Source organism: Palaemon carinicauda, chromosome 16, assembly GCF_036898095.1.
Source record: "Palaemon carinicauda isolate YSFRI2023 chromosome 16, ASM3689809v2, whole genome shotgun sequence".
Classification (NCBI taxonomy): domain Eukaryota; kingdom Metazoa; phylum Arthropoda; class Malacostraca; order Decapoda; family Palaemonidae; genus Palaemon; species Palaemon carinicauda.
In genome coordinates this window covers 71,791,716-71,818,642 of record NC_090740.1, presented here as the reverse complement: position 1 = coordinate 71,818,642, position 26,927 = coordinate 71,791,716, and the positions used below count along the sequence as shown (strand labels likewise).

Here is a 26,927-nt window from a genome sequence, read left to right as displayed (position 1 = left end):
CGTTTGACGTTAGTGCTGACGTTTCTAGTACTTTGAAACGTGATGTCAGTGTTTTTTCACGTCAGTCACGTGACGTGGATCCTCCCTTGCTTCAGTCTCGTACTGACGTTCAGCTGCTGCCGCCGCAGCCCCGCACTGACGTTCGCCGTCCGGCTCCGTTGCCTCGACGTGACGTTGAGCGTCAGTCACCGCAGTCGGAGGTTGTTTTGCCTGCTCAGTCTATGCAGTCAAGGCAGTTCCGACGTGACGTCGAGCGTCAATCAACTTCAGCTGTTGTTGTTGATCAGTCACAAGGATTTCAGTCCTTTCAGCAGCGGCGTGACGTCGCTTCCTCTGCTGCTACTGCTGCTCCTTTTCTTGTTGACATTGCCTGTCAAGCGTTGCCGCCGCGGCAGGTCTCTCCTTTTCATGAGACTCGGCAGTTGTCGGACGAGGTTCCGTCAGATGAGGAAGTCGCTGATCCCCCTCCAACTGATATTCCTTTGGGGACTTTGTCAGACGGAGAGGAGCCTAAAGCTGCTCAGCCCTCTATGGACTTTAAAAAGATCATGCTGATTTTTAAGGATCTGTTTCCTGACCATTTTGTAACTGCTGCTCCTCGTTCGCCTCCGTCAGAGTTTACGCTAGGCCTAGCTACTTCGACGCCGTCGTTTACTAAGCTAGTGCTCTCTCGCTCTTCTAAGAGAGCTTTGCGTTTGCTAGGCGACTGGTTGATCACCAGGAGGAGTTTGGGGAAGACAGCCTTTGCTTTCCCCCCTTTTAAACTGGCTTCTAGAGTGAGCGTCTGGTATGACACGGGAGAAGTTCTCGGCTTGGGAGTTCCTGCCTCTGCCCAGGGAGACTTCTCAAGCCTCGTAGACTCTCCCCGTCGCCTGGCCATGAGACGCTCTAAAGTTTACTGGTCCTCTTCGGACCTTGATCATCTCCTCAAATGGGTTTACAGAGCCTTCGAAGTTTTTAACTTTTTGGATTGGTCGCTGGGAGCTTTGAGCAGGAAGATCTCTTCGGCCGACCGTGATGTTTCCGTGCTTATTATGTCCTGCATGGACAAAGCTATCCGTGATGGCTCTAATGAGCTTGCCGCTACCTTTACGGCAGGAGTCCTTAAGAAGAGGGAGACTCTTTGCTCGTTCCTTTCGGCAGGAGTAACTCCCTGCCAAAGGTCGGAGCTTCTCTTTGCCCCGTTGTCATCTGCCTTGTTTCCTCAGCAGTTGATCAAGGATATTGCGGCTTCTCTGGTGCAGAAGGATACCCAAGACCTGATGGCTACGTCGGCGCGCAAGGCTGCTCCTTCATCGTCTTATGTCGTAAGACCCAAGCTCGATACCCCAGCTACTAGGTTTATCCCGCCCTTTCGTGGCAGAGCCCCCAGTAAGGGAGGCGCTCGTGCCGACAGTAAAAGAGGCAAGAGGAGAGGATCCAAGTCCTCCCGTGGTAGAGTCTGACTGCCCACGTCCTCAGACAGCGGTAGGGGCCAGACTGAACAACTTCTGGCAGGCCTGGGAGAAGAGGGGTGCAGACCGAGAGTCTGTGTTGTTGCTCAAGGAGGGATACAAAATACCTTTTGTACGGAGGCCTCCTCTGGTAACAGTTCCTATAGACCTCTCTCCCAGGTATCGAGAGGAGTCAAGGAGACAGGCACTACAACTGCAGGTGTCTCAGTTACTAGAGAAGGGAGCGGTGGTGAAAGTCTCGGACCTTCAATCACCGGGATTTTACAACCGTCTCTTCCTAGTCCCAAAGCATACAGGAGGTTGGAGGCCAGTGCTGGATGTCAGTGCGCTCAACGTTTTTGTTGTCAAAACAAAATTTACGATGGAGACCACGAAGTCCGTCCTAGCAGCGGTCAGAGAGGGAGACTGGATGGTCTCTCTCGACCTGCAGGATGCGTACTTCCACATTCCTATACACCCGGATTCTCAACCGTATCTGAGGTTTGTATACAGGAATGTGGTGTACCAATTCCGAGCACTGTGCTTCGGCCTCAGCCCTGCTCCTCTTGTTTTTACGAGGCTCATGAGAAATGTGGCAAAATTTCTTCATTTGTCGGGGATTCGAGCCTCCCTGTACCTGGACGACTGGCTGCTCAGAGCGTCGTCCCGTCATCGCTGTCTGCAGGACCTTCAATGGACGTTGGATCTTGCAAAGGAGTTGGGACTGTTAGTGAACTTAGAGAAGTCTCAGCTGAATCCCTCCCAAACGATTCTCTATTTGGGGATGGAGATTCGCAGTCTAGCTTTTCGGGCTTTTCCGTCTGCCACCAGGATAGATCAAGCCTTGCTCAAAGTCCGCCTCATGCTGAGAAAAGACCGTTGCTCAGTGAGAAGTTGGATGAGCCTCCTAGGGACTCTGTCATCCCTGGAACAATTTATCTCGCTAGGGAGACTTCACCTTCGCCCTCTCCAGTTCCATCTAGACTCCCATTGGGACAAGGGCAAGACTTTGGAAACTGTTTCAATCCCGATCTCCGAGCCAGTAAAGACGTGCCTGAACTGGTGGGACAGCAACATAAGTCTTCGAGAGGGTCTGTCCCTGGCGGTCAAGAACCCAAACCACGTGTTATTCTCAGACGCGTCGGATTTGGGTTGGGGAGCGACTCTGGACGGTCTGGAATGTTCAGGTCTTTGGACGTCGGATCAGAGGAGCCTGCACATCAACTGCAAGGAGCTGTTGGCTGTTCACTTGGCCTTGACGAGTTTCGAGAGTCTTCTCCGAAACAAAGTGGTAGAAGTGAATGCGGACAACACCACAGCCTTGGCGTACATCTCCAAGCAAGGAGGCACTCACTCCCACACACTGTTCGTCATCGCAAGGGACCTCCTCATCTGGTCAAAAGATCGAGGCATCTCACTGTTGACAAGGTTCGTCCAGGGGAAATTGAACGTCTTGGCGGACTGTCTCAGTCGGAGAGGTCAGGTGATCCCCACAGAATGGACCCTCCACAAGGACGTGTGCAAGAGTCTTTGGATGACTTGGGGTCAGCCCACAATAGACCTCTTTGCGACCTCTTTGACCAAAAGGCTCCCGACCTATTGCTCTCCAGTCCCAGATCCAGAGGCGGCCCACATAGATGCCTTTCTGCTGGACTGGTCTCACCTGGACGCGTACGCATTCCCGCCGTTCAAGATCATCAACAGGGTTCTGCAGAAGTTCGCCTCTCACGAAGGGACAAGGTTGACGTTGGTTGCTCCCCTCTGGCCCGCGAGAGAGTGGTTCACAGAGGTACTTCAATGGCTGGTAGATGTTCCAAGGAGTCTACCTTTAAGGATGGATCTCTTACGGCAGCCCCACGTAAGGAGTCTTCATCAAAGCCTCCCCGCGCTTCGTCTGACTGCCTTCAGACTATCGAAAGACACTCGAGAGCTCGAGGATTTTCGAAGGAGGCAGCCAGAGCGATCGCGAGGGCTAGGAGATCATCTACTATCAAGGTCTACCAGTCGAAGTTGGAGGTCTTTAGAGATTGGTGCAAGTCATCATCCATTTCCTCTTCCTGTACCTCTGTAGCCCAAATTGCAGACTTTCTCCTGCATCTGAGAAATGTTCACTCCCTCTCTGCTCCCACTATTAAGGGCTACAGGAGCATGTTGGCTTCTGTGTTCAGACATAGAGGCTTGGATCTGTCCAATAATAAAGATCTCCAAGATCTCCTTAAGTCCTTCGAGACCTCTAAGGAGCGTCGTATGTCAACTCCTGCCTGGAACTTAGACGTGGTCCTAAGGTTCCTAATGTCCGACAGGTTTGAGCCATTGCATTCAGCCTCCCTGAAGGATCTCACCCTAAAGACGCTTTTTTTGGTGTGCTTGGCTTCGGCTAAAAGGGTCAGTGAGATCCATGCCTTTAGTAAAAACATCGGCTTCTCTACAGATAAAGCCACATGTTCGCTTCAACTTGGTTTTTTGGCCAAGAATGAACTGCCATCTCGTCCTTGGCCTAAATCTTTTGATATACCTTGCCTGTCAGAAATCGTAGGCAACGAGGTTGAAAGAGTACTGTGCCCAGTTAGAGCTCTTAAGTTTTATTTAGCTCGTACTAGGCCTTTACGAGGTGGGTCTGAGGCCTTATGGTGCTCCGTTAAGAAGCCCTCATTGCCTATGTCTAAAAATGCTTTATCGTACTTTATTAGATTTTTAATCCGGGAGGCACATTCTCATTTAAGTGAGAAAGATCGTTGTTTACTTAAGGTCAAGACGCACGAAGTGAGAGCGATAGCAACTTCCGTGGCTTTTAAGCAAAACAGGTCTCTGCGAAGTATTATGGACGCGACCTTTTGGAGGAGCAAGTCGGTGTTCGCTTCATTTTACTTAAAAGACGTCCAGACTCTTTATGAGGACTGCTACACCCTGGGTCCATTCGTTGCAGCGAGTGCAGTAGTGGGTGAGGGTTCTACCACTACATTCCCTTAATCCCAATATCCTTTTAATCTTCTCTTGAAATGTTTTTAATCTTGTCTTGGGTTGTACGGAAGACTGGGAAGTCTTTCGCATCCTTTTTGATTTGGCGGGTGGTCAAATGTCGTTTCTTGAGAGCGCCCAGATTAAGGGTATTGATGAGGTCCTGTTGTATGGGTGGTCGCCCTGGATATAACAGCTCCTGGGAGTCTTTCAGCATCCTGAGAGGATGGCTGGGCTTCATGAGGAAAGCGGACTAATAAGGCAGAGTAATCGTCAGAGTCAGCTTCCTTACCAGGTACCTATATTTAAGTGGGTTTTTTTTATGATATAATTGTCAAAAACTCATGAGCATATACGCCTTTATTGGATTAATACTGGTCTCTACCCACCACCATGGGTGTGAATCAGCTATTATATATTCACCGGCTAAGTTTAATATCTAAAAATGATATTTTGATTATAAAATAAATTTTTGAATATACTTACCCGGTGAATATATAAATTAAAGGCCCTCCCTTCCTCCCCGATAGAGACCCAGCAGACTGAGAAGAACTGGAGAACTTGACAAGTATATGCGGTATCTGGCCGATAGTCGGCGTTGGTGGTCACACCCGCAACCTTCATGGCGATCGCTCGCGAGTTTTTGGTATCTATCGAGCCGTCCGAGACGTCAGCTATTATATATTCACCGGGTAAGTATATTCAAAAATTTATTTTATAATCAAAATATCATATTATCTTTTCTTGCCTTGAGCTTCCTGAATAACCAGGTAGTATGACTTGATTTAATTCTGGGGAAAATCAGCAATCCATAATAAATTGCTTTATTTTCTTTAGGTAGAATCTCTTCAAGCTTAAGTAAACTTTAAGAACTATAGGAGAAAAAAATGACATTACAAGCATATAAAACAATCACTAAATTGGTGGCTGAGAAGTGGACAGATTATGTGGGTGAAAGAAACACTGTTTACAAAAATACATACATATACTGTATATACCAAGGCACTTCCCCAATGTTGGGGAGTAGCCGACATCAAACAAATGAAACAAAAAAGGGGACCTCTCCTCTCTACGTTCCTCCCAGCCTGACAAGGGACTCAACCGAGTTCGGCTGGTACTGCTAGGGTGCCACAGGCCACCCTCCCCCGTTATCCACCACAGATGAAGCTTCATAACGCTGAATCCCCTACTGCTGCTACCTCTGCGATCATTTAAGGCACCGGAGGAAGCAGCAGGGCCTACCTGAACTGTATCACAATCGCTCGCCATTCATTCCTATTTCTAGCGTGCTCTCTTACATCTCTCACATCTATCCTCCTATCACCCAGAGCTTTCTTCACTCCATCCATCCACGCACCCAAACCTTGGCCTTCCTCTTGTACTTCTCCCATCAACTCTTGCATTCATCACCTTCTTTAGCAGACAGCCATTTTCCATTCTCTCAACATGGCCAAACCACCTCAGCACATTCATATCCACTCTAGCTGCTAACTCATTTCTTACACCCGTTTTCACCATCACCACTTCGTTCCTAACCCTATCTACTCGAGATACACCAGCCATACTCCTTAGACACTTCATCTCAAACACATTCAATTTCTGTCTCTCTGTCACTTTCAATCCCCACAACTCCGATCCATACATCACCATTCCATCAACATACAAGTTAAACAACCATGGCGACATCACACATCCCTGTCTCAGCCCCACTCTGACCGGAAACCAATCGGTCACTTCATTTCCTATCCTAACACATGCTTTACTACTTTTGTAGAAACTTTTCACTGCTTGCAACAACCTTCCACCAACTCCATATAACCTCATCACATTCCACATTGCTTCCCTATCAACTCTATCATACGCTTTCCCCAGATCCATAAACGCAACATACACCTCCTTACCTTTTGCAAAATATTTCTCGCATATCTGCCTAGCTGTAAAAATCTGATTCATACAACCCCTACCTCTTCTAAAACCACCCTGTACTTCTAAGATTGCATTCTCTTTTTTATCCTTAATGCTATTAATCAGTATTCTACCATAAACTTTTCCAACTACACTTGACAAACTAATACCCCTTGAATTACAACACTCATGCACATCTCCCTTACCCTTATATAGTGATACAATACATGCTCAAACCCAATCTACTGGTACCATTGACAACACAAAACACATATTAAACAATGTCACCAATCATTCAAGTACAGTCACTCCCCCTTCCTTCAACATCTCAGCTCTCACACCTTCCATACCAGATGCTTTTCCTACTCTCGTTTCATCTAGTGCTCTCCTCACTTCCTCTCTTGTAATCTCTCTTTCTTTCTCATCTCCCATCACCGGCACCTCAACACCTGCAACAGCAATTATATCTGCCTCCCTATTATCCTCAACATTCAGTAAACTTTCCAAATATTCCGCCCACCTTTTCCTTGCCTCCTCTCCTTTTAACAACCTTCCATTTCCATCTTTCACTGTCTCTTCAATTCTTGAGCCAGCCTTCCTTACTCTATTCACTTCTTTCCAAAACTTCTTCTTATTCTCTTCATATGAATGACCCAATCCCTGACCCCTCCTCAGGTCAGCCTCCTTCTTTTTCCTCACTTACCTTGCGCTTTACTTCCACATTTTTCTCTTTATATTTTTAATACTTCTCTACACTATTACTCTGCAGCCATTCTTCAAAAGCCCTCTTTTTCTCTTCCACTTTTACCTTCACTCCTTCATTCCACCATTCACTGCCCTTCCTCATGCTGCTTCCAACAAACTTCTTGCCACACACATCACTTGCAATCCCAACAAAATTTTCTTTTACTAACTTCCACTCCTCCTCTAAATTACCAGTTTCTCTTACTTTCACTTCGTCATATGCCATTTTCAACCTTTCCTGATATTTACTTTTTACCCCAGGTTTTATTAGGTCTTCAACCCTCACTAGCTCCCTTTTACATCCACCTACTCTATTCCCCCACTCTTTTGCTACAACTAATTTTCCTTCCACCAAAAAATGATCAGACATACCGTTAGCCATACCCCTAAACACGTGCACGTCTTTCAATCTTCCAAACATTCTTTTAGTTATCAACACATAATCCAATAATGCCCTTTCTACCACTCTTCCATTTGCCACTCTTACCCATGTATACTTGTTTTTATCTTTCTTTTTGAAAAAGCTAGAACTTATCACCATATCTTGCTCAACACATATCTACCAGTCTCTCACCACTCTCATTTTCACCTTGTACAGTACGCCATACTTCCCAATGACACCTTCTACCTCTCCAGCACCCACTCTACCATTTAAGTCACCCATGACTACATAATTCCTTCTACCCAGTCCTTCTACACACCAAGTTAATTCATTCCAGAACTCATTCCGCTCTTCTTCACTTTTCTCACAACCTGGCCCATACACACTGACAAAAGCCCAACATTCCCTACCCAACCTAACCCTTACCCACATTAACCTAGATGATATCTCCTTCTATTCCACTACTTTACCTGTCATCCATTCACTCTGCAATAAATCCACACCTCTCTTGCTCTTCCCCTCTCAATCCCAGACACTCTACCAGACATTTCACTAAACATCATTTCACCCTTCCCTTTTATATTAAAAAAAAAAAGGAAAAAAATACAATGAGAAAATTCAGGTCTTCAAAACCAGGAGAGACAAATATCTCCATGCAGAGCCTCATAGGAATCAATCCTCTAAATATTCAACCTACATAAGTATGATAAAGACCAACATAAGTGTATATATTTGGGCTAAATTCAAATGTTATTTTGACAGGAATCTTAGTCACTTGAATTTTTCTTCTGAACCATCATTTTTAAGTGATATTTCATCACAGCTGTTCCAGAGGCTTCCTCAATGCTACAGTCAAAACGGACGGCAAAATATCAAAATAGAGTACAGTACAGCCAAATCTCTCGATATGAAAGAATCTGCTTACTGAAATTTTCACTCTGCGAAACGAGATGCAAAGAATTTTACGACTCGCATTACGAAAAATGTTTCGGACAACGAACGGAGGTACAGTGCGAGAGCCCGATCGTGTCCGAGACTGATTTTAAAATTCGCTCCCCGACAGCCCGTAAACTCGCTACCATCCTCCTGCGCTCTCATTGGTTATCTCCCTACTTGGATGTTAGTTACCACCATGAGATCCTGCTCTCCTATTGGTCAGCATCTACTGTACTGTATCCCGTTATACATTTACGCATTGGCGACCCTACGTCTTTTCATTTCGGCAGCTGTATCATACGCAATGACTTAGTGTTTGTGAATTTGCTTTCGTAACAATTGTACAGTACTGTATCGTGTGTGATATTACGTTACATCATTAGCCATGGGTCCTAAGAAAGTGGCTGATGTCAAAGGAAAGAAGAGGATGATGCTTTCCATGGAGATGAAGATGGAAATGATAAAGAAATATGAGGGTGGCATGTGGTTAAGCGGGATTGTGAAGGAATATGGCCAAATAGAAAGCCAGCGCCATTTTCGGTGATCTCGTGCATGCTCAGGCCAAAGCCGACGCAGGAGCAGGAACCCCTGGAGTTCAAGGCTTCTCGTGGGTGGTTTGAAAAATTTAAGATGCTCAGGCATTCATTCCGTGGTGCGTCATGGGGAGGCTGCAAGCTCGGACATGAAAGCGGCCGAAGCCTTTGTTAAGACATTCGACAATTTGTGGGCGTCTTGTTCTTGAAACAGGTAAAATTTCTGAAATGGTCCATTAAAATCTTCACTTCCTTATCCTTGAATTTCTTAGCTCTTGTCTTAGCACAATCATCTTCTGTACCAATATGACCAAAAAGAGGGCCATTACAAGTTTTACATATCACAAAATGAAATTGTCCAGTAATCTTATTTCTTTCCCCGAAATTCACAAGGTTATCAATATCATTAGCAAGGTCGCTATCATTTTTGTATCCAGCGGTTTCAAAACCAAATATACTAAATTTCCTACTAAAGACCATCAACGGAGATATTAGGATCATAGGATCATTCCAAGCCATACTGAGCAAATAATGGATTTTAGTAAATTAAAAAAGAAAAAATAGTAATAATGATAATGATAATAATAATAATAATAATAATAATCCTCACCTCAAAAGTAGAAACTATGAATTCAAACAGTACATACTGTGAAATTGTTACAAAAGCAAAATCACAAACACTAAGTCAATGCGTACGATACCGTTGCCGGAACGAGAAGACTTAGGAACGCTGATGCGTAGATGCAGGATGGTATACAGTACAGTATATGCCGACCAATAGGAGAGCAGGATCTCATGGTGGTAACTAGCATCCGAGTAGGGAGATAACCAATGGGAACGCTGGAGGATGGTAGCGAATTTACGGTCGGGCTCCAGCTCCGTACCACCTTTCATTATCCGAAACATTTTTCGTGATCTGAGTTGTAAAATTCTTCGCATCTCCTTTTGTGAAGTGGAAATTTCTTAAGCCGATTCTTTCATAGCTAGAGGTTTGACTCTACTGTACTGGCCAATACCAGTGATATTGTGATAACTATTTGGTACCCTTGACAGTGAGGCATTTTTTTGACTGAATGCCCTACTTAGTAGCGAAAGAAATAGATATCTGTTTGTGGCTTGAGGTGAGGATGGCAGGTTCATCCTTACCAAGATTCTTGGACATGATGTGTCGTACCATGCTAGTGGTATTTTTAGCTTTATTATAGAAGCAGGTCTTCTGAAAGCTATTTAACTTTTAAAATGACATCTTTACTTTTATGGTTTTAATTGAATATTCTTTTATTCTTTATTTACAATAAATGATATTGTCATTAATGACCTTAGATGTCAGGATGCCAGAAAACCCCAAATCAATCAATCAATTTGCAAAGCTGGCCTCCACTGTCTGCAGATAGAACCATTCGTGTAACCTGGTATAGAGATTTACTTATTATGTCCCCATACTCCCTGGCGAGGTGGGATTGAGTAACGTTTGTGGTTAATTGTAAGATTGCTAAGTTTCTAAGATTTTTACCTAGACTAGTCACACTGCTAGTATCACACATTCACACAGATTGCTCAGGCTGCTAATTATGCTTTGCACGAATTGTTTAGCGAGGTGTCACGGTTTCTCCCTGTTATGTGCGGAGCATGTGTAGGGAAAACCCTAGGTCAAATACTAGCCAGTTGGTTTGGATTTCCACTCTCCGAAGGAGTAAGTCAATCCCTGTAAATAGCGAGGTTTTGTATTTAGTTTCGGAAGAAATAGCAAATTTAGAAGTAATTATATTTTTCCTAATGATACAAACTCGTAGCTATTTATATAAATTGGTCCGCCATCCCCTGTTCCCCAAGAAGTCCTACCTACAATAAAAAGTGATGAAACAACGTAGGTGTGTGTGTGTGAGCGGGGTGGCTAGCTGTCCAGCCTACCCCCACCCCGTTAACTAGCACTAGGGTAGTTCCACCTCGCTTTAAAGTTTTTATGGCTAGTCTTCCAGCTTCACCAAAAGATAAACCATATAAATAGCTACAGGTTTGCATCGTTATGAAAAATACAAATTACTTCAAATTTTGTCATATCAAGGTATGTAGGGGAAATCTCTCACCAGGGGTAGACTGTTATGTATGTGTGCATTATTTGGTTTTGATTTAAATGTTATTGCTCTTTGTTTGTTTCATTTATATCATAATTTCACACTACCCATTTGATACACAAATCAGTCTCTTAATTTTGAATCTGTATTTTTTGTACATTTATTTACTTATATTTGTAGAATGAATTTTAAACTTGGAATGAAAATTTCAGGAAAGACATCCCTTTGCAAGGCATTAGCACAGAAGTTAAGCATCAGATTGAGCAAGCAATATAAATATTCACAGATACTAGAAATTAATTCACATTCACTGTTTTCCAAATGGTTCTCAGAGGTATGTAAGGAATTGACTTTATTGTTGGCAGTAAGAAGGATTTTTACTTTGTTTTTATTGCATTCATTTATATCTAAACTAGAGAACAAATTCCATTCTGAATACTTCTTCCAGAGGCAAAAGTAGTTATAATAGGCATCCACCATTTTAGTTAACCTACTTCAAATAATACTGTCCAGTACAATATTCAGTTCCGACACCAAGTACAAACCCTTTCTCTCTTTATTGGATATATACTTTCAGTGAAGCTGGAAGTTTAGCCATAAGGCTTTTAGCGAGATTGGGGGGACGGGTTAGTACTAACTACCCAGCTCAAACACACAACTGTGTTCTATTGTCACTTTTACTTTTGTCCCGTTGGAGAGTGGACGTTTGTCTCTCTCTACGGCCCAACCTTTTTTTTTTCATTGGCCTTTCACTAATTTGTTCTTTTAGTTTAGTGTAGTTCGGGGTTTTCTTCGAGGGCGGAGAAACCTTTCCCTTACGATCTTTTCCCCTTTGACATCAGACAACCCTTAGGTTGGAGGACTCCCCAGCTTACCCCAGCGCAGCGGCTCGGTCCTCTTCCACAGGGGTGTTGTTCTTCGTGTGGATACACCTTCACAGTATGAAGTAGATGTTGCTCACTCCCTGTTAGTTCGACAGCACAAAGGCAGTCTTGCTCCTCTACAATGACGACAATTCCCTCATTCTGCGATGGCAAAGCCACCCCAAGCCGATTAAAGATATTAGATTCAGTACATCATGCTGGTATTAGATTGTCCACAGGAGTGTTTAGAACCTCACCTATCTCAAGTCTCCTTGTTGATGCTGGAGAGTTGCCTCTGGACCATTACCGAATGTTTTCCATTATTCGGTATATATTGGTTTAGATTGCAAACTCCCTAATTCTTTAGCCTTTCAGACTGCAAGCCTTGTAAGGCACCCAACATACTTTGAGTTGCACCCAAAATCTCCTCAGCCCTATGGCTTTCGGGTGAAACAATTATTAAACAGTCTGGATATAATTAGAAGTAAGGTACAGTATGGTCCCAAATTATGCGTGTTCGAATTATACGTTTCCCCTTTTATGTGATCGCTATTTTTCAAAAATAAATTTTCTGTATCTGCGAAGCTGTTCAAAGTCTGCTAGTCAAGCACTACAAAATGTATCATATCTATTGTCTTTTTAAGTATATTGGTAGCCCTAAATACGGTGATTTATAATAAATGTTATAAAACAATATTAATATTACATCTTATTAACATAATTTCATAATAAATAGCCTATTTAAGGATAAAATTCCACATCAACAATGAAATCAACTGTTAACTGTGCGAGTCCAGCTGACAAAATGTAAACAGAATTGTGGTTACGTTCTCGGCAATCTTTATCTTTCTCCAACCTTTCGATAATTTTAATGGTAGTGTAAATGATGGTATGTTAAAGCATTCATTTTGTTTAGTACAGTATATATAAAAGCTTTTTATTCCATAACTGAAATACAAACCACGCTATTTGATATGGGTAATTACTTTCGGCGTAGCTGAAATGACGAGCCATTAGAATTTTAACGAGGGTTTACTACCCCACCGCTGGTTAGCGGGGGTTAGCCCCCTCACACACACACCTGTGATTGAGTCCACTTTGCTATCGGCTCGGGTGGTAGTCGGACGTGTCCGCTCTCACCCTCGCCTCTTTGAGAGCCATTAATGCTTTTTGTCATTTTACTTACTTTTTCTTATACTTGTAATATATATATATATAAACATTCTTTATGTTTATGTATATATTTGTGTATAGAAATGTAGTAAGTTTTCTTTTCAGTGTTTGTGCTGTGTGTGTGATGTACGACAACGACACTTGCATAGTGCAAGGCCACCACGGTTCCACGTCATGGGGTACTTCCTCTCCCTCTTGGTCCATTGGTCTTTCCTTCGGCTTTTCCGTTAACTCGGCCGCCGTAGGGAATCGTCATCGCTGGACTTTCTTCATTCATCTATTATCTTCGCTGTTAATCCTTTCCTACGGGGAACTTGGATTCTCAGCGAAGGGAATGTGGGAGTTTAGATTGACGACGGTCTCTCTCTTCTCGAGGTCGTTCACCCCTTACTACTACTGCGTACTATTACGGAAGTTCCTTTCCCGCTGCAGTTTGGGTTGCTATTCCGTTTATCTGTCTCAATTATTTTTAATGAAATCTAATTGTATTTTTTTAACTTTTCAGCTTTCTCCATGGGGATCACTTCCCTTCGGGGGGTCAGCGGTTCTCACTATTAGTGAACATTCTTAGATGATTTAGATAATTATGATTCTGTTTTTATTACAGTTACTCCGCCCTCCCCCTTCTCCCGTGAATGTCAGTGGGGGAGGAGCGCGCTTGCCAGTAGGGGGGAGGGTTTCAGAAAGGTCCAGGGACATGCTTTCCTTTTCTTTTTACAGACGACTTCCTCTCCAGAGGGAGTGTCTGACAGCGCAGCCGTCAGCCGGCAGCCTGGTTTGCATCTACTCCCCCGAAGAGGAAAAGAGGAGTTTCGGATGAGGTAACTTCTCCGAGGACGTAGCTGTCTCCTTGTAAGTCTTTGAGGCAGGTACTCTCCTCCTTCAGACTTTTCTCCCTCACCTTTGGACGAAGATTTCCCGCCCTCAGGAGAGTCACGGGAGGTGAGACGTTCCCCAATCACTCCATTGAGGGAAACCCCAACTCGCGCGGTAAAGTCTTCTCGAATGAGGGTGGAGAAGAGCCTGCCTCCGTCGTTGTTGGAGTCCTGCATCCCTCCCAGGAGGGAGTCAAAGGACTCCAAGACAATACCAGGAGTCCCCTAACACCAAAATATATAGGCTCAGTCATTCTTTCGTTATGGGAATGAACCTGTTTGAGCCTAAGGACGTGAAGCAGGCGGCTGAGAGGTGTAGGAAGTCACCAAGACTCCCTCCTATATAGGGCTTTGACATTCAACCCCTATAAACCTCCAGCACCTCAACAGTCACGTCCCACCAAAACAACGGCAGCTAAGACAGTGGAGTCTAAGCCCTTTCCGGTCAAGGACAAGAAAGGCAAGAAGTCCCCCAGGGGAGGGAAGAATCCTAGACGGAGCAGCCGAGGCCGCAAACGTTAGAATTGGCAGTTCCTCTGCATGTCCACCAGTGGCGGGATTCCTACAAGGTTGCGTAGACAGGTTGCAGCAACTCAGGGCCGTTTTCCTGGACGATTTCCGTAATCAGTCAGGGATATCGCGTCCTGTTCACAACATCGCTACCTCCCCTGAGGACGAATCCGGTGTCATTTAGCACCCTTGCCATGGGATCAGCAAGGGGGCGAGCTCTGTGGGCAGAGGCCCAGATTAAAGCCAGCTCCGGTCAGCATGGAGACTGCAGACACAGTCAGTCTTGCAGTAAAACTGCAGGACTTATGTATACTGGATCTGAAGGACGCGTACTTCCAGATCCCAGTCCATCCGTCTTCAAGGAAGTACTTAGGATTCAGCATAGACAACAAGGAGTACCAGTTCAAGGTGCCGTGTTTCGGTCTCTCCACAGCACCACAGGGTTTCACCAGTGTGTTCACCCTAATATCATTGTGGGCACTCAGGATTGGTTCCGTCTCCTCCATTATCTGGATGACAGCCTGATCCCAGCAGACTTGGAGTCATTCCCTCTTTGACACCGAGGCAAACTTCTAGGACTTTGCCAGGAACTAAGGATCATGGTAAGTCTCGAGAAGTCCTCTCTGCTGCCCAATCAAAGACTGGTTCACCTAGGCATGATTGTAGACACCAATCTCCACAAAGCCTTTCCATCAGATGACAGGATAGCAAGACTGAGAAGAGTCGCAAGCCCTTTCCTCAGACGAGAAGAGCTTCCAACCCAATCGTGGTTACGTCTCCTCGGTCACCTTTCACCCTTGGCTCGTCTAGTTCTCAACGGTCGCCTCAGGATGAGGTCTCTCCAGTGGCGGCTCAGGTCCTGGTGGAATCAAGGTTGCGATTCCCTGGACATCATGATCCCTATGGATCCTGCGGAACGGACGAACCACCAATGGTGGGTGACAGGCGAGAACCTACAAAGAAGAATGAATCTTCTCGTCCTTCCCCCGGATTGGATGCTGTTTTCGAACACCTCAAAGGAAAGGGGTGGGGGGCACGTTCTGCACCACAGGACCTCAGGCCTGTGGTCAGAATTGGAAAAGTGCCTCCATATAAATCTGCTAGAGATGAAGGCCGTCTTCCTGGCCCTTCAACAGTTCCAACAATAACTGGCGGATCACTCTGTGGTGTGATGAGCTACAACACAACAGTAGTGGCTTACATCAACAAGCAAGGAGGTACCTTTTCAAAGCAGCTATCCCATCTCTCAGTAGAGATACTGAGATAGACCGAAGTCCACTCGATTCCTCTATTGGCTCGCTTCATTACAGACAAAGGGAATGTGCTCGCTGACAGTCTGAGCAGAGCGTCTCAGATAATGAGTACCGAGTGGTCCTTGGATAACTCAGTAGCCAACAAAGTAAGGACTTTGTGGGGTTACCCGACTGTGGATCTGTTCGCTACAGCGCTGAACTTCAAGCTCCCACTGTATTGCCTCCCAGTCCCGGATCCCAAGGCACTTTGGCAAGATGCCTTCCAACAACAGTGGGACAGCAACGACGTGTACGCTTTTCCCCCGTTCTGTCTTATGAGAAGGGTGCTCAACAAGACCAGAATATCGGTCAATCTTTCGATGACCCTTTATAGCTATGCTATGGCATCACGCGGAATGGTTTCCGGACCTTCCGCAACTCCTAACGGAACTTCCGGGAGAACTCCCTCTGCGACACAAGCGACTTAAACAACCAACATCTTTCACAAAGCCGTAGCTTCGTTTCTACTTCACGCCTGGAGACTATCCAGCATCTCCTCACTGAGAGAGGATTGTCGCAACAAGTTGCGACCGGGATGTCTGGACACCTGCGTAGGTCATCCGCAGGGGTCTACCAGGCAAAGTGGCGAGTTTTCTGTGGTTGGAGTCGTGGAAGGGGTATCTTTCCACTCGATACCACTATTCCAGCAATAGCAGAGTTCTTCGTATATTTGCGGGAAGAATGCGCCTTTCAGTCTCGGCAATGAAAGGCTGTCGCTCAGCCTTAAGTTCCTCGCTGGAACTTTCCCTACTCATACGAAGATATGAAACTTACCTACCCTCAGTTGGAAGTGAGACCTCCTCCATGGAGCGTGGTTCGAGTTCTCAGGCCTCTTAAGAGACCTCCCTACGAACCATTACGCCAGGCTTCAGATCGCCACCTAACTTGGAAGGCGGTGTTCCTTCTAGCTTTGGCCTCGGTCAAGCGAGTCAGTGAACTTCATGGTCTCTCATATGACATCGCCCATGCAAGGGGATGGGGGGAGGTAACATTCAGATTTGTCTCTTGAGTTTGTGGCTAAGACACAGAATCCGGGAGTGCCGGATCCTCGATTCGACTCTTTCCGGATTTCGAGTCTTCGTTCTGTAACAGATGACCCAGACCATCCCCTACTGTGTCCAGTAAGGAGTCTGAGGTTATATCTCAAAGAACGGCTGCAGTTCGTCCCCAAGTGCAAGCTTTGTTTGTGAGCACTGGGAGAACAAAGAGGAGGGTCACCAAGAATACTATCTCGGCATGGTTTCGTAGGGTGATCTGTCCCTGAATCCTGACCCTCCTCCGTCATGTCGCCTTAGAGCGCATGATGTCAGGGGCGTAGCTACGTCCCTGGCCTTCAAGAAGAACTTTTTCAGTGACGCAGCTTCTACAAGCGGGAATGTGAAAGCGTCAGACGACCTTTACAACCCACTACCTGCAAGACGTGACACACAGGAGGCTCGATAAGTTCTCTATCGGCCCTGTGATGGCTGCACAACAGCTGGTTTAAAACCTCAGGCTCCTTAATGGACAAGTAGCAGAAGGTTGAGGACATTGTTACCCGGTCTTAGTCTGCATGAATGAAAAGGTTTGTCTGGCCCTTATTCTTTTCTTCATCCTCCCCTCTCTTGGGGAAAGCAGCATCCTGGGTTCTCTGCACGGCTGACCTCGAACCACTGCAGGTAAACCATGTTTCCTTGTGCTCCTAGTATTAAGTTAATACTGTCATGTCCCCATACCCTGACGAGGTGGTATTGGGATAGTCCTAGCCTAAAGTTGCCATCTAAAGGACTATGTCAACTACCTAGGACTGTTCACACTTCATACCTTCACACACAGCTTACGTAGGCCCCAGCCCTTGCACAGCAAGGTTCTAGCGAGGTGCAGGGACTCCTTATCGTTGAGTACTGACACACTCAGATACTGAGTCCCCCGGCAAAGCCAAAAGCCAGTACTGGCCGGGACTTACCACCCTCCCTAAGGGGTGAGTCACCCATATTAAATAGCGTGGTTTGTATTTCAGTTACGGAACAAATGACAAATTCGTAGGTAATTTGTATTTTTCCTAACTATACAAACCTTAGCTATTTAATCAAACTTGCTTGCCAGCCCTATCTCCCGTGAAGTCCTACCTCTAGCAAAGTGAACTCAATCACAGGTGTGTGAGGGGGGAAGGTAGCAAGCTACCCCCCTCCCCCCCCGCTAACCAGCGGTGGGGTAGTAAACCCTCGTTAAAATTATAATGGCTCATCATTTCAGCTACGCCGAAAGTAATTACCCATATTAAATAGCTAAGGTTTGTATAGTTAGGAAAAATACAAATTACCTACGAATTTGTCATATTTTTCCCTTCGGGCGTTCAAGGTTTTCGCGCGTAGACTGCGTTCGTTTAATGGCAGTGAATAGCCTAAACTTCGGTAATGAGTCGGCAGCATTTTGTCATATTTTAAACAGTATACATTTGATTTGCAAAGATTAGTTTTGTAGAGTACATGGTATAATTATAAATCTCTCTCTCTCTCTCTCTCTCTCTCTCTCTCTCTCTCTCTCTCTCTCTCTCTCTCTCTCTCTCTCTAAGAAATAGAACCTTAGTTCACATATGGCAAGCTGAGTTTAAGAATGAAATTAACAGGACTATTGTTAGTTGTGACGATCAATTCCTCGCTTCAGGAGGTACACGAAACAAAAAAATGGCATTCGATTACAACAGCTGATTCATCTCTCTCTCTCTCTCTCTCTCTCTCTCTCTCTCTCTCTCTCTCTCTCTCTCTCTCTCTCTCTCTCTCTCTCTCTCTCTCTCTCTCTCGTGTTATATAATACTTACAAATAGATGAAGAAACTAAAATTGGTTTTCTTTTAGTGTCAATTAAATACAAAACGAAAAAATTATTCTGTGTATTCATCCATTTCAATCATAGCTTAAAATACGGTATCCGATTTCGTCAACAAACCACAATTTTCTAGGAAACATCATTTTATTCTAGAAAATTGCTACTCTTTAAATAGTTAATTGCGCTTTAAGAAAACTTGTGCATTTGTTTTTTGAATTTCGGGTGTGTTTTAAAAATCGAGTATTGCTGATTTCTTTTTGTTTAACTTTTGGCTGTGATCAGATCAGCTGATGTCTAGCTGCTGCTCTCATGAATATGCGTGTACGAATACAGGAACAAAGTATTGTTTATACCATTTCTTAACTTATTCAAACCATCTATACAGTTAGTTAATATTACATAAGCACCAATGTGTTTTAATCTATCATATTTTTTGTTTAGTACTTTTAAAACACACACACACTCTCTCTCTCTCTCTCTCTCTCTCTCTCTCTCTCTCTCTCTCTCTCTCTCTCTTTAGCTAGGCTACCTTTCGCTACCTCTCATTTTTTACCTCTATCTCTCTAACAAATGAAATCTCTGTGGCTTCACAAAGTATTAATTATATTAAAAATCAATAATGATTCAATTTTCCTTACTTTCTCCAAACTCACACCATCTCTGTCACATCGAACGTTATAACGGTAACTTAATTGTTCGATGACTTTAAAACACGGCCTAGTACTTTCTTCTCCTTTTATTTTTTTTCTGACGGTTCCATAATTGAGGTGGGTACAAGTTGACTTATAACTGAAGTTAGGAAAAGTATTTTGGATATGAAATGGACAATTATCTTTCGTAACAATTTAGAATTATCGTAAATTATCCTTCTGTCATTAGCGGCAGTTTCTTATTGTTGATTACACGCAAAAAGAAAAAAAAAAAAAAGTTTTCCTGCTTTGCCACGCATGTAGGAATTTATATAGATACGGTAAATAATATTTGTAATAACATATTTACTAAACGCTTTTAATATCATTATTTATCACTTTGATCCTGCGTGTTTAATGCCTTCGTTTGTTTATTATGATCGAAGATGGAGCGTACAGTGAACTAATGGAAGGTTTCCGTTTCAGGCGGCGTCATAAAGAAAAACCTTACATAAATGGCATTCATTTCATTTATTTGGAAGTTCTAAGAAAAATTAAGTAGAACATTGGTAATAACAAAACCAACAAATAATCAATACTTGGTAAGATTGTTGTTGATGCAAAAACTAACCTTTACACATGTGTAAATGCGTCTGTTTCTTCGTTATGATCAGAGATATATGTAAACAAAATATTGGTTGTCGTTTTTTATTATGCTTTTTGGCGTGTTTAGGAAACGCATGGTATAAAATCGCCTTTGTTTTGATAATTCTGGATTTTCAATGATTCAACAAAAGCTAGTCTATAGAGTGATTGTTTTGCTATTCACCAGTTGTCTTATACAATCGATATGACAAACATTAGAATTTGTCTGTATTTTGGGTCATGTTATAACGGGAAATATACGGTGTTTACACCCATCCTGGTTATGATTTTAACCTTTTTTCAAGTTATTAGAACTTTAAAGTATATTAAATGTTTGATTTATTTACAAGAACAATTTGATGTTATAGAAAATATAGTATAATACATAGAAAGTACTGGAAATGGGTAGTAAACACGTTTGAATAGGCAAGTTGCTGGTTGCCATGGCCCCAATGGAATTATTTCTCTTAGTTGTGTGTTTCGAAATACAGTATGCTATTTTCCATTTATACGAGGTCATTGATCCACCAAATTCTCGCATAATTCGGGACCCTACTGTACTTCCATTCAAGGCATCATCAACGCCTCCATGGAAATTACCAGAGATATCTTTTTGTAAATACTTTATTGGAGTTAAGAAGAATATGACAGACCTAGAAGCCAGGTCTCTTTTTATGGAACATGTTGAAGAACATAGAGGATCAGCTTTTATATATACTGATGGCTCCAAATCTGATGCTGGCGTCGGATTTGGAGTAGATAGTAATGGTTTTAATTGTAGAGGTGCACTTCCTCTAACCGCTTCCATATTTACTGCCGAACTGAATGGCATATTAACCGCTATTGAGAAAATAGCGTTGGAGAAGGAGGGTAATTTTACAATTTTTAGTGATGCAAGGGGTTTCCTTGAAGGTATAGAAGTTTTTAGTTCTAATAACCCTCTAGTTTTAAAGATTTTAGAAAGGCTTTTTATCATTGGACGGAGAGGTACAACAGTTCGATTTTGTTGGGTTCCAGCACATGTAGGTGTGTCTGGGAATGAGAAGGCAGATTCACTGGCAAAGAATGCTGCATCCGATTTGCTGCCTAGAAGGTATCCCATTCCCTGTAATGATTTCCTACCTATCATCAAGAAATTGCTCTGCAATAAATGGCAACAGCACTGGGATAGCCTAGATGGCAATAAAATGAGAGAGGTAACAAATATCATATCTCCTCGGAGGTATAACATGATGCCTCGAAAATGGGAGACGTCTCTTTGTCGTCTCCGTATTGGTCACACTCGGTTGACACACTAGTTTCTGCTGAAGGGCCAACACCAACCGTATTGTGACGACTGTTTAGTACCTCTAACAGTGAGGCATTTGTTGACCGAATGCCCTAATTATAATTACTTAAGGAATAGATATTTGTTTGAGGCTTGAGGTGAGGGTGGCAGGTTCATCCTTGCCAAGATTCATGGACATGATGTGTCCTACTATGCAAGTGGAATTTTTAGATTTATTTCAGATGCAGGTCTTTTGAAAACTATTTAACTTTTATGACATTCAACTTTTATGTTTTTAATTGAATATTCCTTTTTTTTATATACATAAACTAAATGATATCGGCATCAATGACCTTAGATGTCAGGATGCCTGAAAACTTTAAATCAATCAGTCAGTCTGCGATGGCAACCAACTGAAGGAATGCAAAGTGTGAAGCATGTTCCTGCCCTTCTCGGGGACCGCCTTTCCTGTTCGTGGAAGGTTTGACCTAACAACAAAATATGCTCAGTTTAATCATATACTGTAGTTGTGTGTTTGAGTAAAATAGAAATAAGAATGAATTTTATCTTTACAGTATTACAACTTCCGTTACAAAAAACATTTGTTTTGCAAAACAATGATTGTTTAAATTTTTTGCCAGGAGTTGGCAGTAGATGGTTTACATATTCGTCAATGATGAATGTATATACTTTATTAGAACTTGCAAATTGTTTTACTTTTGTAATTTTTTAAATAGAAATACAGCTTATTCTATAAACTAAAGCATGAATATCTTCAAAATAATTGTTTCTTTTAAAGAAACTGGATTTTATCTTTACAGTATTACAACTTCGTCACCAAAAACATTCGTTTTGTAAACTAGGATTGTTTACATTTTTGCCAAGAGATGGCAGTAGATAGTATGTTTACATATTCCTCAATGACCTAATATATAAACATTATAAAAATGCACAAATTTTTTACTTTTATACTTTTCTTAAATAGAAATGTAACTTGTTTTATAAACTAAAAACAAATATCTTAGTAATAATTACTTCTTGTAAAGAAACAGACAAAAACACGGCATTCAATTTGTCCACCAACTGATTCTCTCTCTCTCTCTCTCTCTCTCTCTCTCTCTCTCTCTCTCTCTCTCTCTCTCTCTCTCTCCTCTCTCTCTCTCTCTCTCTCTCTCTCTAAAATTTTGATATTACATACATTATTATTGGATACAGTTAAGTGCATTTCTTTACCATTGTAAAGGGATATACAGTGTACTTTACTGTACAGCGAACAGTGGGACGAGCTGCGTGGATGGAGAGGCAAGTGGCGTGAAACACGCCCAAAGGAGTGTGGGCTATTTGAAATCATCGCGCCCCGAGGTTTTTTTCATTCCAAATATGTGATTATTTATTTAATAGGTATTGTGGTTCTCTGTCGCCTTCAAGTGAAAACGCGTAGGGTGAACTTGCATAAAAAGAGGGCTGATTGTACCTCACTCGCCACTCAGAACTTGTTTCACACAAGTACAGTGGGAATAGATTCCCGATGCATACTTCCTACTAGAACTTCTTCGTATAAGCTTCAGCTCTCGACCCGACAACAAGAGGTCATGAAGATGAATAAACGGCCCGCGCATGTGGATGCGCAAACTTTTTCATCGGCTCACTGGTTTTCGTCAGCATTCATGAATGTTCATTCGACCACTACTAATATTATTACTTCTACTACTACTACTACTAGCGGGCATTAGCGATCAGTCGCCTTATCTTCTCCCTGTCTAACCATTTTGTGGTCACTTGTTTTGTTATAGGGTTACCTTACAAGTCGATTTCTTTATATTATATACTTGAATGACAAGATCTACGTCAGTCGCTCATGCGTTCTTGCCCATACGCTGCTGGACTTCCCGAGGAAAGTAAAGAATAGGTCTACACAGCGATTGCCGCAATAGAGGTGTTCCGATCACTTCCTCCTGCCAGCATCCCCTATGATTCTGAATGAGACTTGAGAAACATAATCCTTTGGGATTATTTCTTCTATCTCTCCATGAGTAGAGAGGACATCGTATTCCTTACATGGTTTCGGGTTCCAATTCATTGTGATCTCCTTGTTATTCTTTTTCATCCCCAATTTTTCTAGGGGATTGAGTTTAATCATGCTTACGTATTTCAACTATAGAAAACAGATTTGTAGGATCCTTTCCCCTTTATACCTTGTTATGTCTCCATTGTACCAGGCTCCCTCAGGTCTTGTGCAAAGCAACTTCGACTCTCTATCTTGGGGTTCTCCTTCGGGAAGGCTAAGCACGACCAACCCAGAGCTTGACCTTGGTCAGGGTCATCAGCTTACTGCCAACGATGCTCTCCCTCAACCTAAGTTAGTTCACCCAGCGGAGGTAATGCGATGTCCGAAGCTTCGGCCATTTGTATGTAGGGATAACACATTTCTCGTCTCTGAATTAGGTTTACCTCACGGGACTGTGATATCTCTCCTTTGAGTTAGGAATACTCATCGTTCTTCAACCATGCCTCGTCCAACGAACATGATTCGTCCAACCAGCAGGACTCCTTCGAACCCTGTAGCAAATCCTAATGCTGCATCACACAGGGCCTCTCACGAAACTCTTGTGGGGGTATTGAGGATTGGTTTTCATGGGATTCCAGCTCGTGAGAGGTAATCCAAGTTGATCGAAGAGTTTTTTTTTTTTTTTTATCCTGAAAGGGCTTAAGTGAACAAGTGTCGTTAGCAAACCCCACCCAGTGACCGAATTTGACAACAGGGGTAGAGTATCCACAGTTTGGCCACAAATAAATGCCCATCATCACAGACCCATCCACCTGTAGAGGTGCAATGGCTGGCCTCTACTATCTACACAACTTCCAACATCCGTTCGGACATCCAAATCAGCCTTTACGTCATCAATGCATCATTACATTTTTCATCAGAATTTCCGAGCTTCTGTAGTTAACTTTCTTGTAGAAAGTCCCCCATAAGCTGGACTCCAGTTATCAACCTCTCCATCCAGAACAAGTTTGTTCAACAAACCTCGTTCAGGATAGAGTTGACAGGCTTGGTCGGATGAGCAGTGAGTGAGACCCGAGGACTTCATACACTGAAATAGGGAGGCTCTCTGCCAGATACCAGTTACTCTGTCTTCAAGGAAGAATCTAGAGAATCATCCTATACTACTGGTATTACCAGTTGTAGATGCGGTTTTTCGACTTAATCGCACCTCTTCCATTTCTGTTCTATGGACTCACAGGAGCAATATTTGTCTGTCAGGACACTTGGACGACTAGCCTAATTCGAACAGACTCGGGTTCATCCCTTCTCTATCACCGAGTCAGTCTTCTTGAGATCTGCCAGAATCTAAGGATCGGAGAAAAATCTTGAGAAGTCAAACCTTCAGCCAACACAGATCTGGTATTCCTAGGAGTATTATTATTACTTTATTGACGTAATATTACAAAAACTAACAAAGGTAAAGATACATCATTTACTATATAAATTGTAGACAATAATCTTGCACAAGACAGATTTGCAGTCTCTCCAACATACCTGCCCTTAGCCGGAGGTTAGAGTACCTACGTGGAACATTGTCAGCTTATTGCAATCTTGTAATGAGCATCAGTTCTTTACTTGACACTGGGATGACGTTCCTGCTCGCCCTGACCCCGGCCAGAAGAATTAATGAACAACACTCCATTTCATACGACATCGACGTCTCCCATTTCAAGGTTGATTACAGGTAATACTTGACTTCGTCCCTGAGTGTGTCTCCAGACCCAAAATCCAGCAGCAACAGATCCCAGATTCAAGCCCTTCTGAATTGGGAGTCCTTTTTCAGTGAGGAGCTTGAGGTGCTACCTCAAAAGAACTGCAGAAGTTCGCCCTCGAGTGGCAGCACTCTTCGTCAGCACGGGGAAAGGCAAGAGAAGGATAACCAAGATCATGATCTCTTCCTTATCCTCAGACGAGGAGACCTAGAGCTCATGACCTTAGGGGCATAAGTACGTCCCTAGCGAGCAAGAAGAACTACTCTGTGACACAGGTCCTACAAGCTGGTTTGTGGAAGCATCAAAGGAACTTTAACACCCACACACTACCTGCAAGACATGAACCACAGGAACTTGTAGACATTCTCCATTGCCCTTGTTGTTATGTGATGTATATGCTAGATGGCAGCATCTTTAAGTTTTTACTTTGAACCCTCTTTTGGTGGGTTGGGGTAATTAAAGAGAGTAAACAATGTTAGCCTAAGGATAATTTTACATGTCTTCCAAGAACGAAACATGGTGACAGTGGTTAAAAGAGCTTCAAATCTCGTCTCCAACCTTCCGAAATTGTTTTGTGGAAGCTTCTGAATGTTCTGCATAGTTATCTGCACAAGTTCTCCTGAATCAGACCTTGTGCTTCTAGATTATTGCTCAGTTGTTGCTCACTCTGACTCAACATGTCTGATACTGAACCACCATCACCTTCTCGGTTACCTGGAATCAAACCTCCACAACAATTCATGCTGGGATCCATCCTTGTGGACAGCTGGAAACCTATTTAAGCAAAGGTGGGAATCTTACATTATACTGACGAGACTCGGGGAACAAACTCGTGAAACATAAGTAGCCCTTCTGAAAAACTGCCTTGCTGATCACGTTCTACGTACTCTTAATGGTTTCAAGTTTGAAACTAATGAGGACGTTTGTACGGTTGATTAAATTATTATTAAGTTTCAAGAATTTGTCGCGGGTGAGGTAAACGAAACTTAACGTTATTTGTTTAACAGGAGGAACCAATCTGAATCTGAATCCATGCTGGCCTACGTTTTCTCATGAAAACTTGCAATTACTGTGAAAACTGTAGTTTCTGTTGTTAAAATACAGCATGAATTAATAATAGAGAAATAAAAAAATTAATAAATGAAGTTCAGATAATATTGAAAACCAGGATTATTTTAGATATTTTTCAGTACATATATGTTATGCTGTCTAATCAGCTGACAAAATTGAATAACATTTTAATCCCAGCCTACGATCGAACATAAGTTTATGGAAATTAAAAGTTTGAGAGAGAGAGAGAGAGAGAGAGAGAGAGAGAGAGAGAGAGAGAGAGAGAGTGTGTGTGTGTGTGTGTGTGTGTGTGTGTTACTAGGATTTTGGATGTAGCAAACACTTTTTAGTCCATTCTTTGGTAGAACAATTTAGTTTAAGCATTTAGAGTTCTTATGATCTTATCTACTTATTATTGAGCTTGTTTACCGTGTTACTGTTTATTACATCTGCTGGAAGTTTATTCCAAGTACAGGTATTTGTGATTTTGTATGTAAAAAAATTGCCACATTGAGTGGTGTTGTATCATATCAATTCCAGTTTGTAACTGTTACCTCTGGACTGATTTGTGCTAAGGGTGAATAGATTGTTGTAATCTATATTTGTTGTTCCTTTAAGAATTTTGAATGCCTCTATTAACTGTCCCCTAAATTGTTGGGTTTGTAGATCAAATAAGTTCAAATGTTCCATCCTCCGTCTATATCCAAATTGCCTTAATGTCTGGACTAGTTTGGTGGCTCTAGCTTGTAATGCTTCCTGTCTATCTATATCCTTCCGACTACTTAGGGCCCAGATTGAACTCCGTATTCTGGATGGGGTCTTCCTAGTGATGTGTACAACGGTAGTACAGTGTCTTTGTTTCAATATTTGAATTGTCTCTTTATGTAACCTATTAGTTTTTGTTCTTTCTTTTCAGCTTTTATGCTCTGTTTGGTGAACTTCAAATCCTTGCTGATAATAATACCAAGATCTTCCTCCTAGTCCACATTTTATTGTTCATTAACCAGCAGTGAGTAATCTGATTGCGGGTTATTATAAACTATGTGCATGACTTTACATTTCCCACAGTTGAAAGGCATTTGCCATTTTCT

General features: G+C 42.9%; 1 protein-coding gene across 1 annotated transcript in view; it reads left to right on the top strand.

Annotated features, from left to right (window-relative positions):
- The window catches only part of pch2 (pachytene checkpoint 2 protein), a 150,681-nt gene that overhangs the window by 85,647 nt on the left and 38,107 nt on the right, over nucleotides 1–26,927 (top strand). The window contains exon 5 of the mRNA XM_068389899.1: nucleotides 11,179–11,300. Coding sequence (XP_068246000.1) covers nucleotides 11,179–11,300 — 122 coding nt within the window. The remainder of the gene's footprint in view (nucleotides 1–11,178; nucleotides 11,301–26,927) is intronic.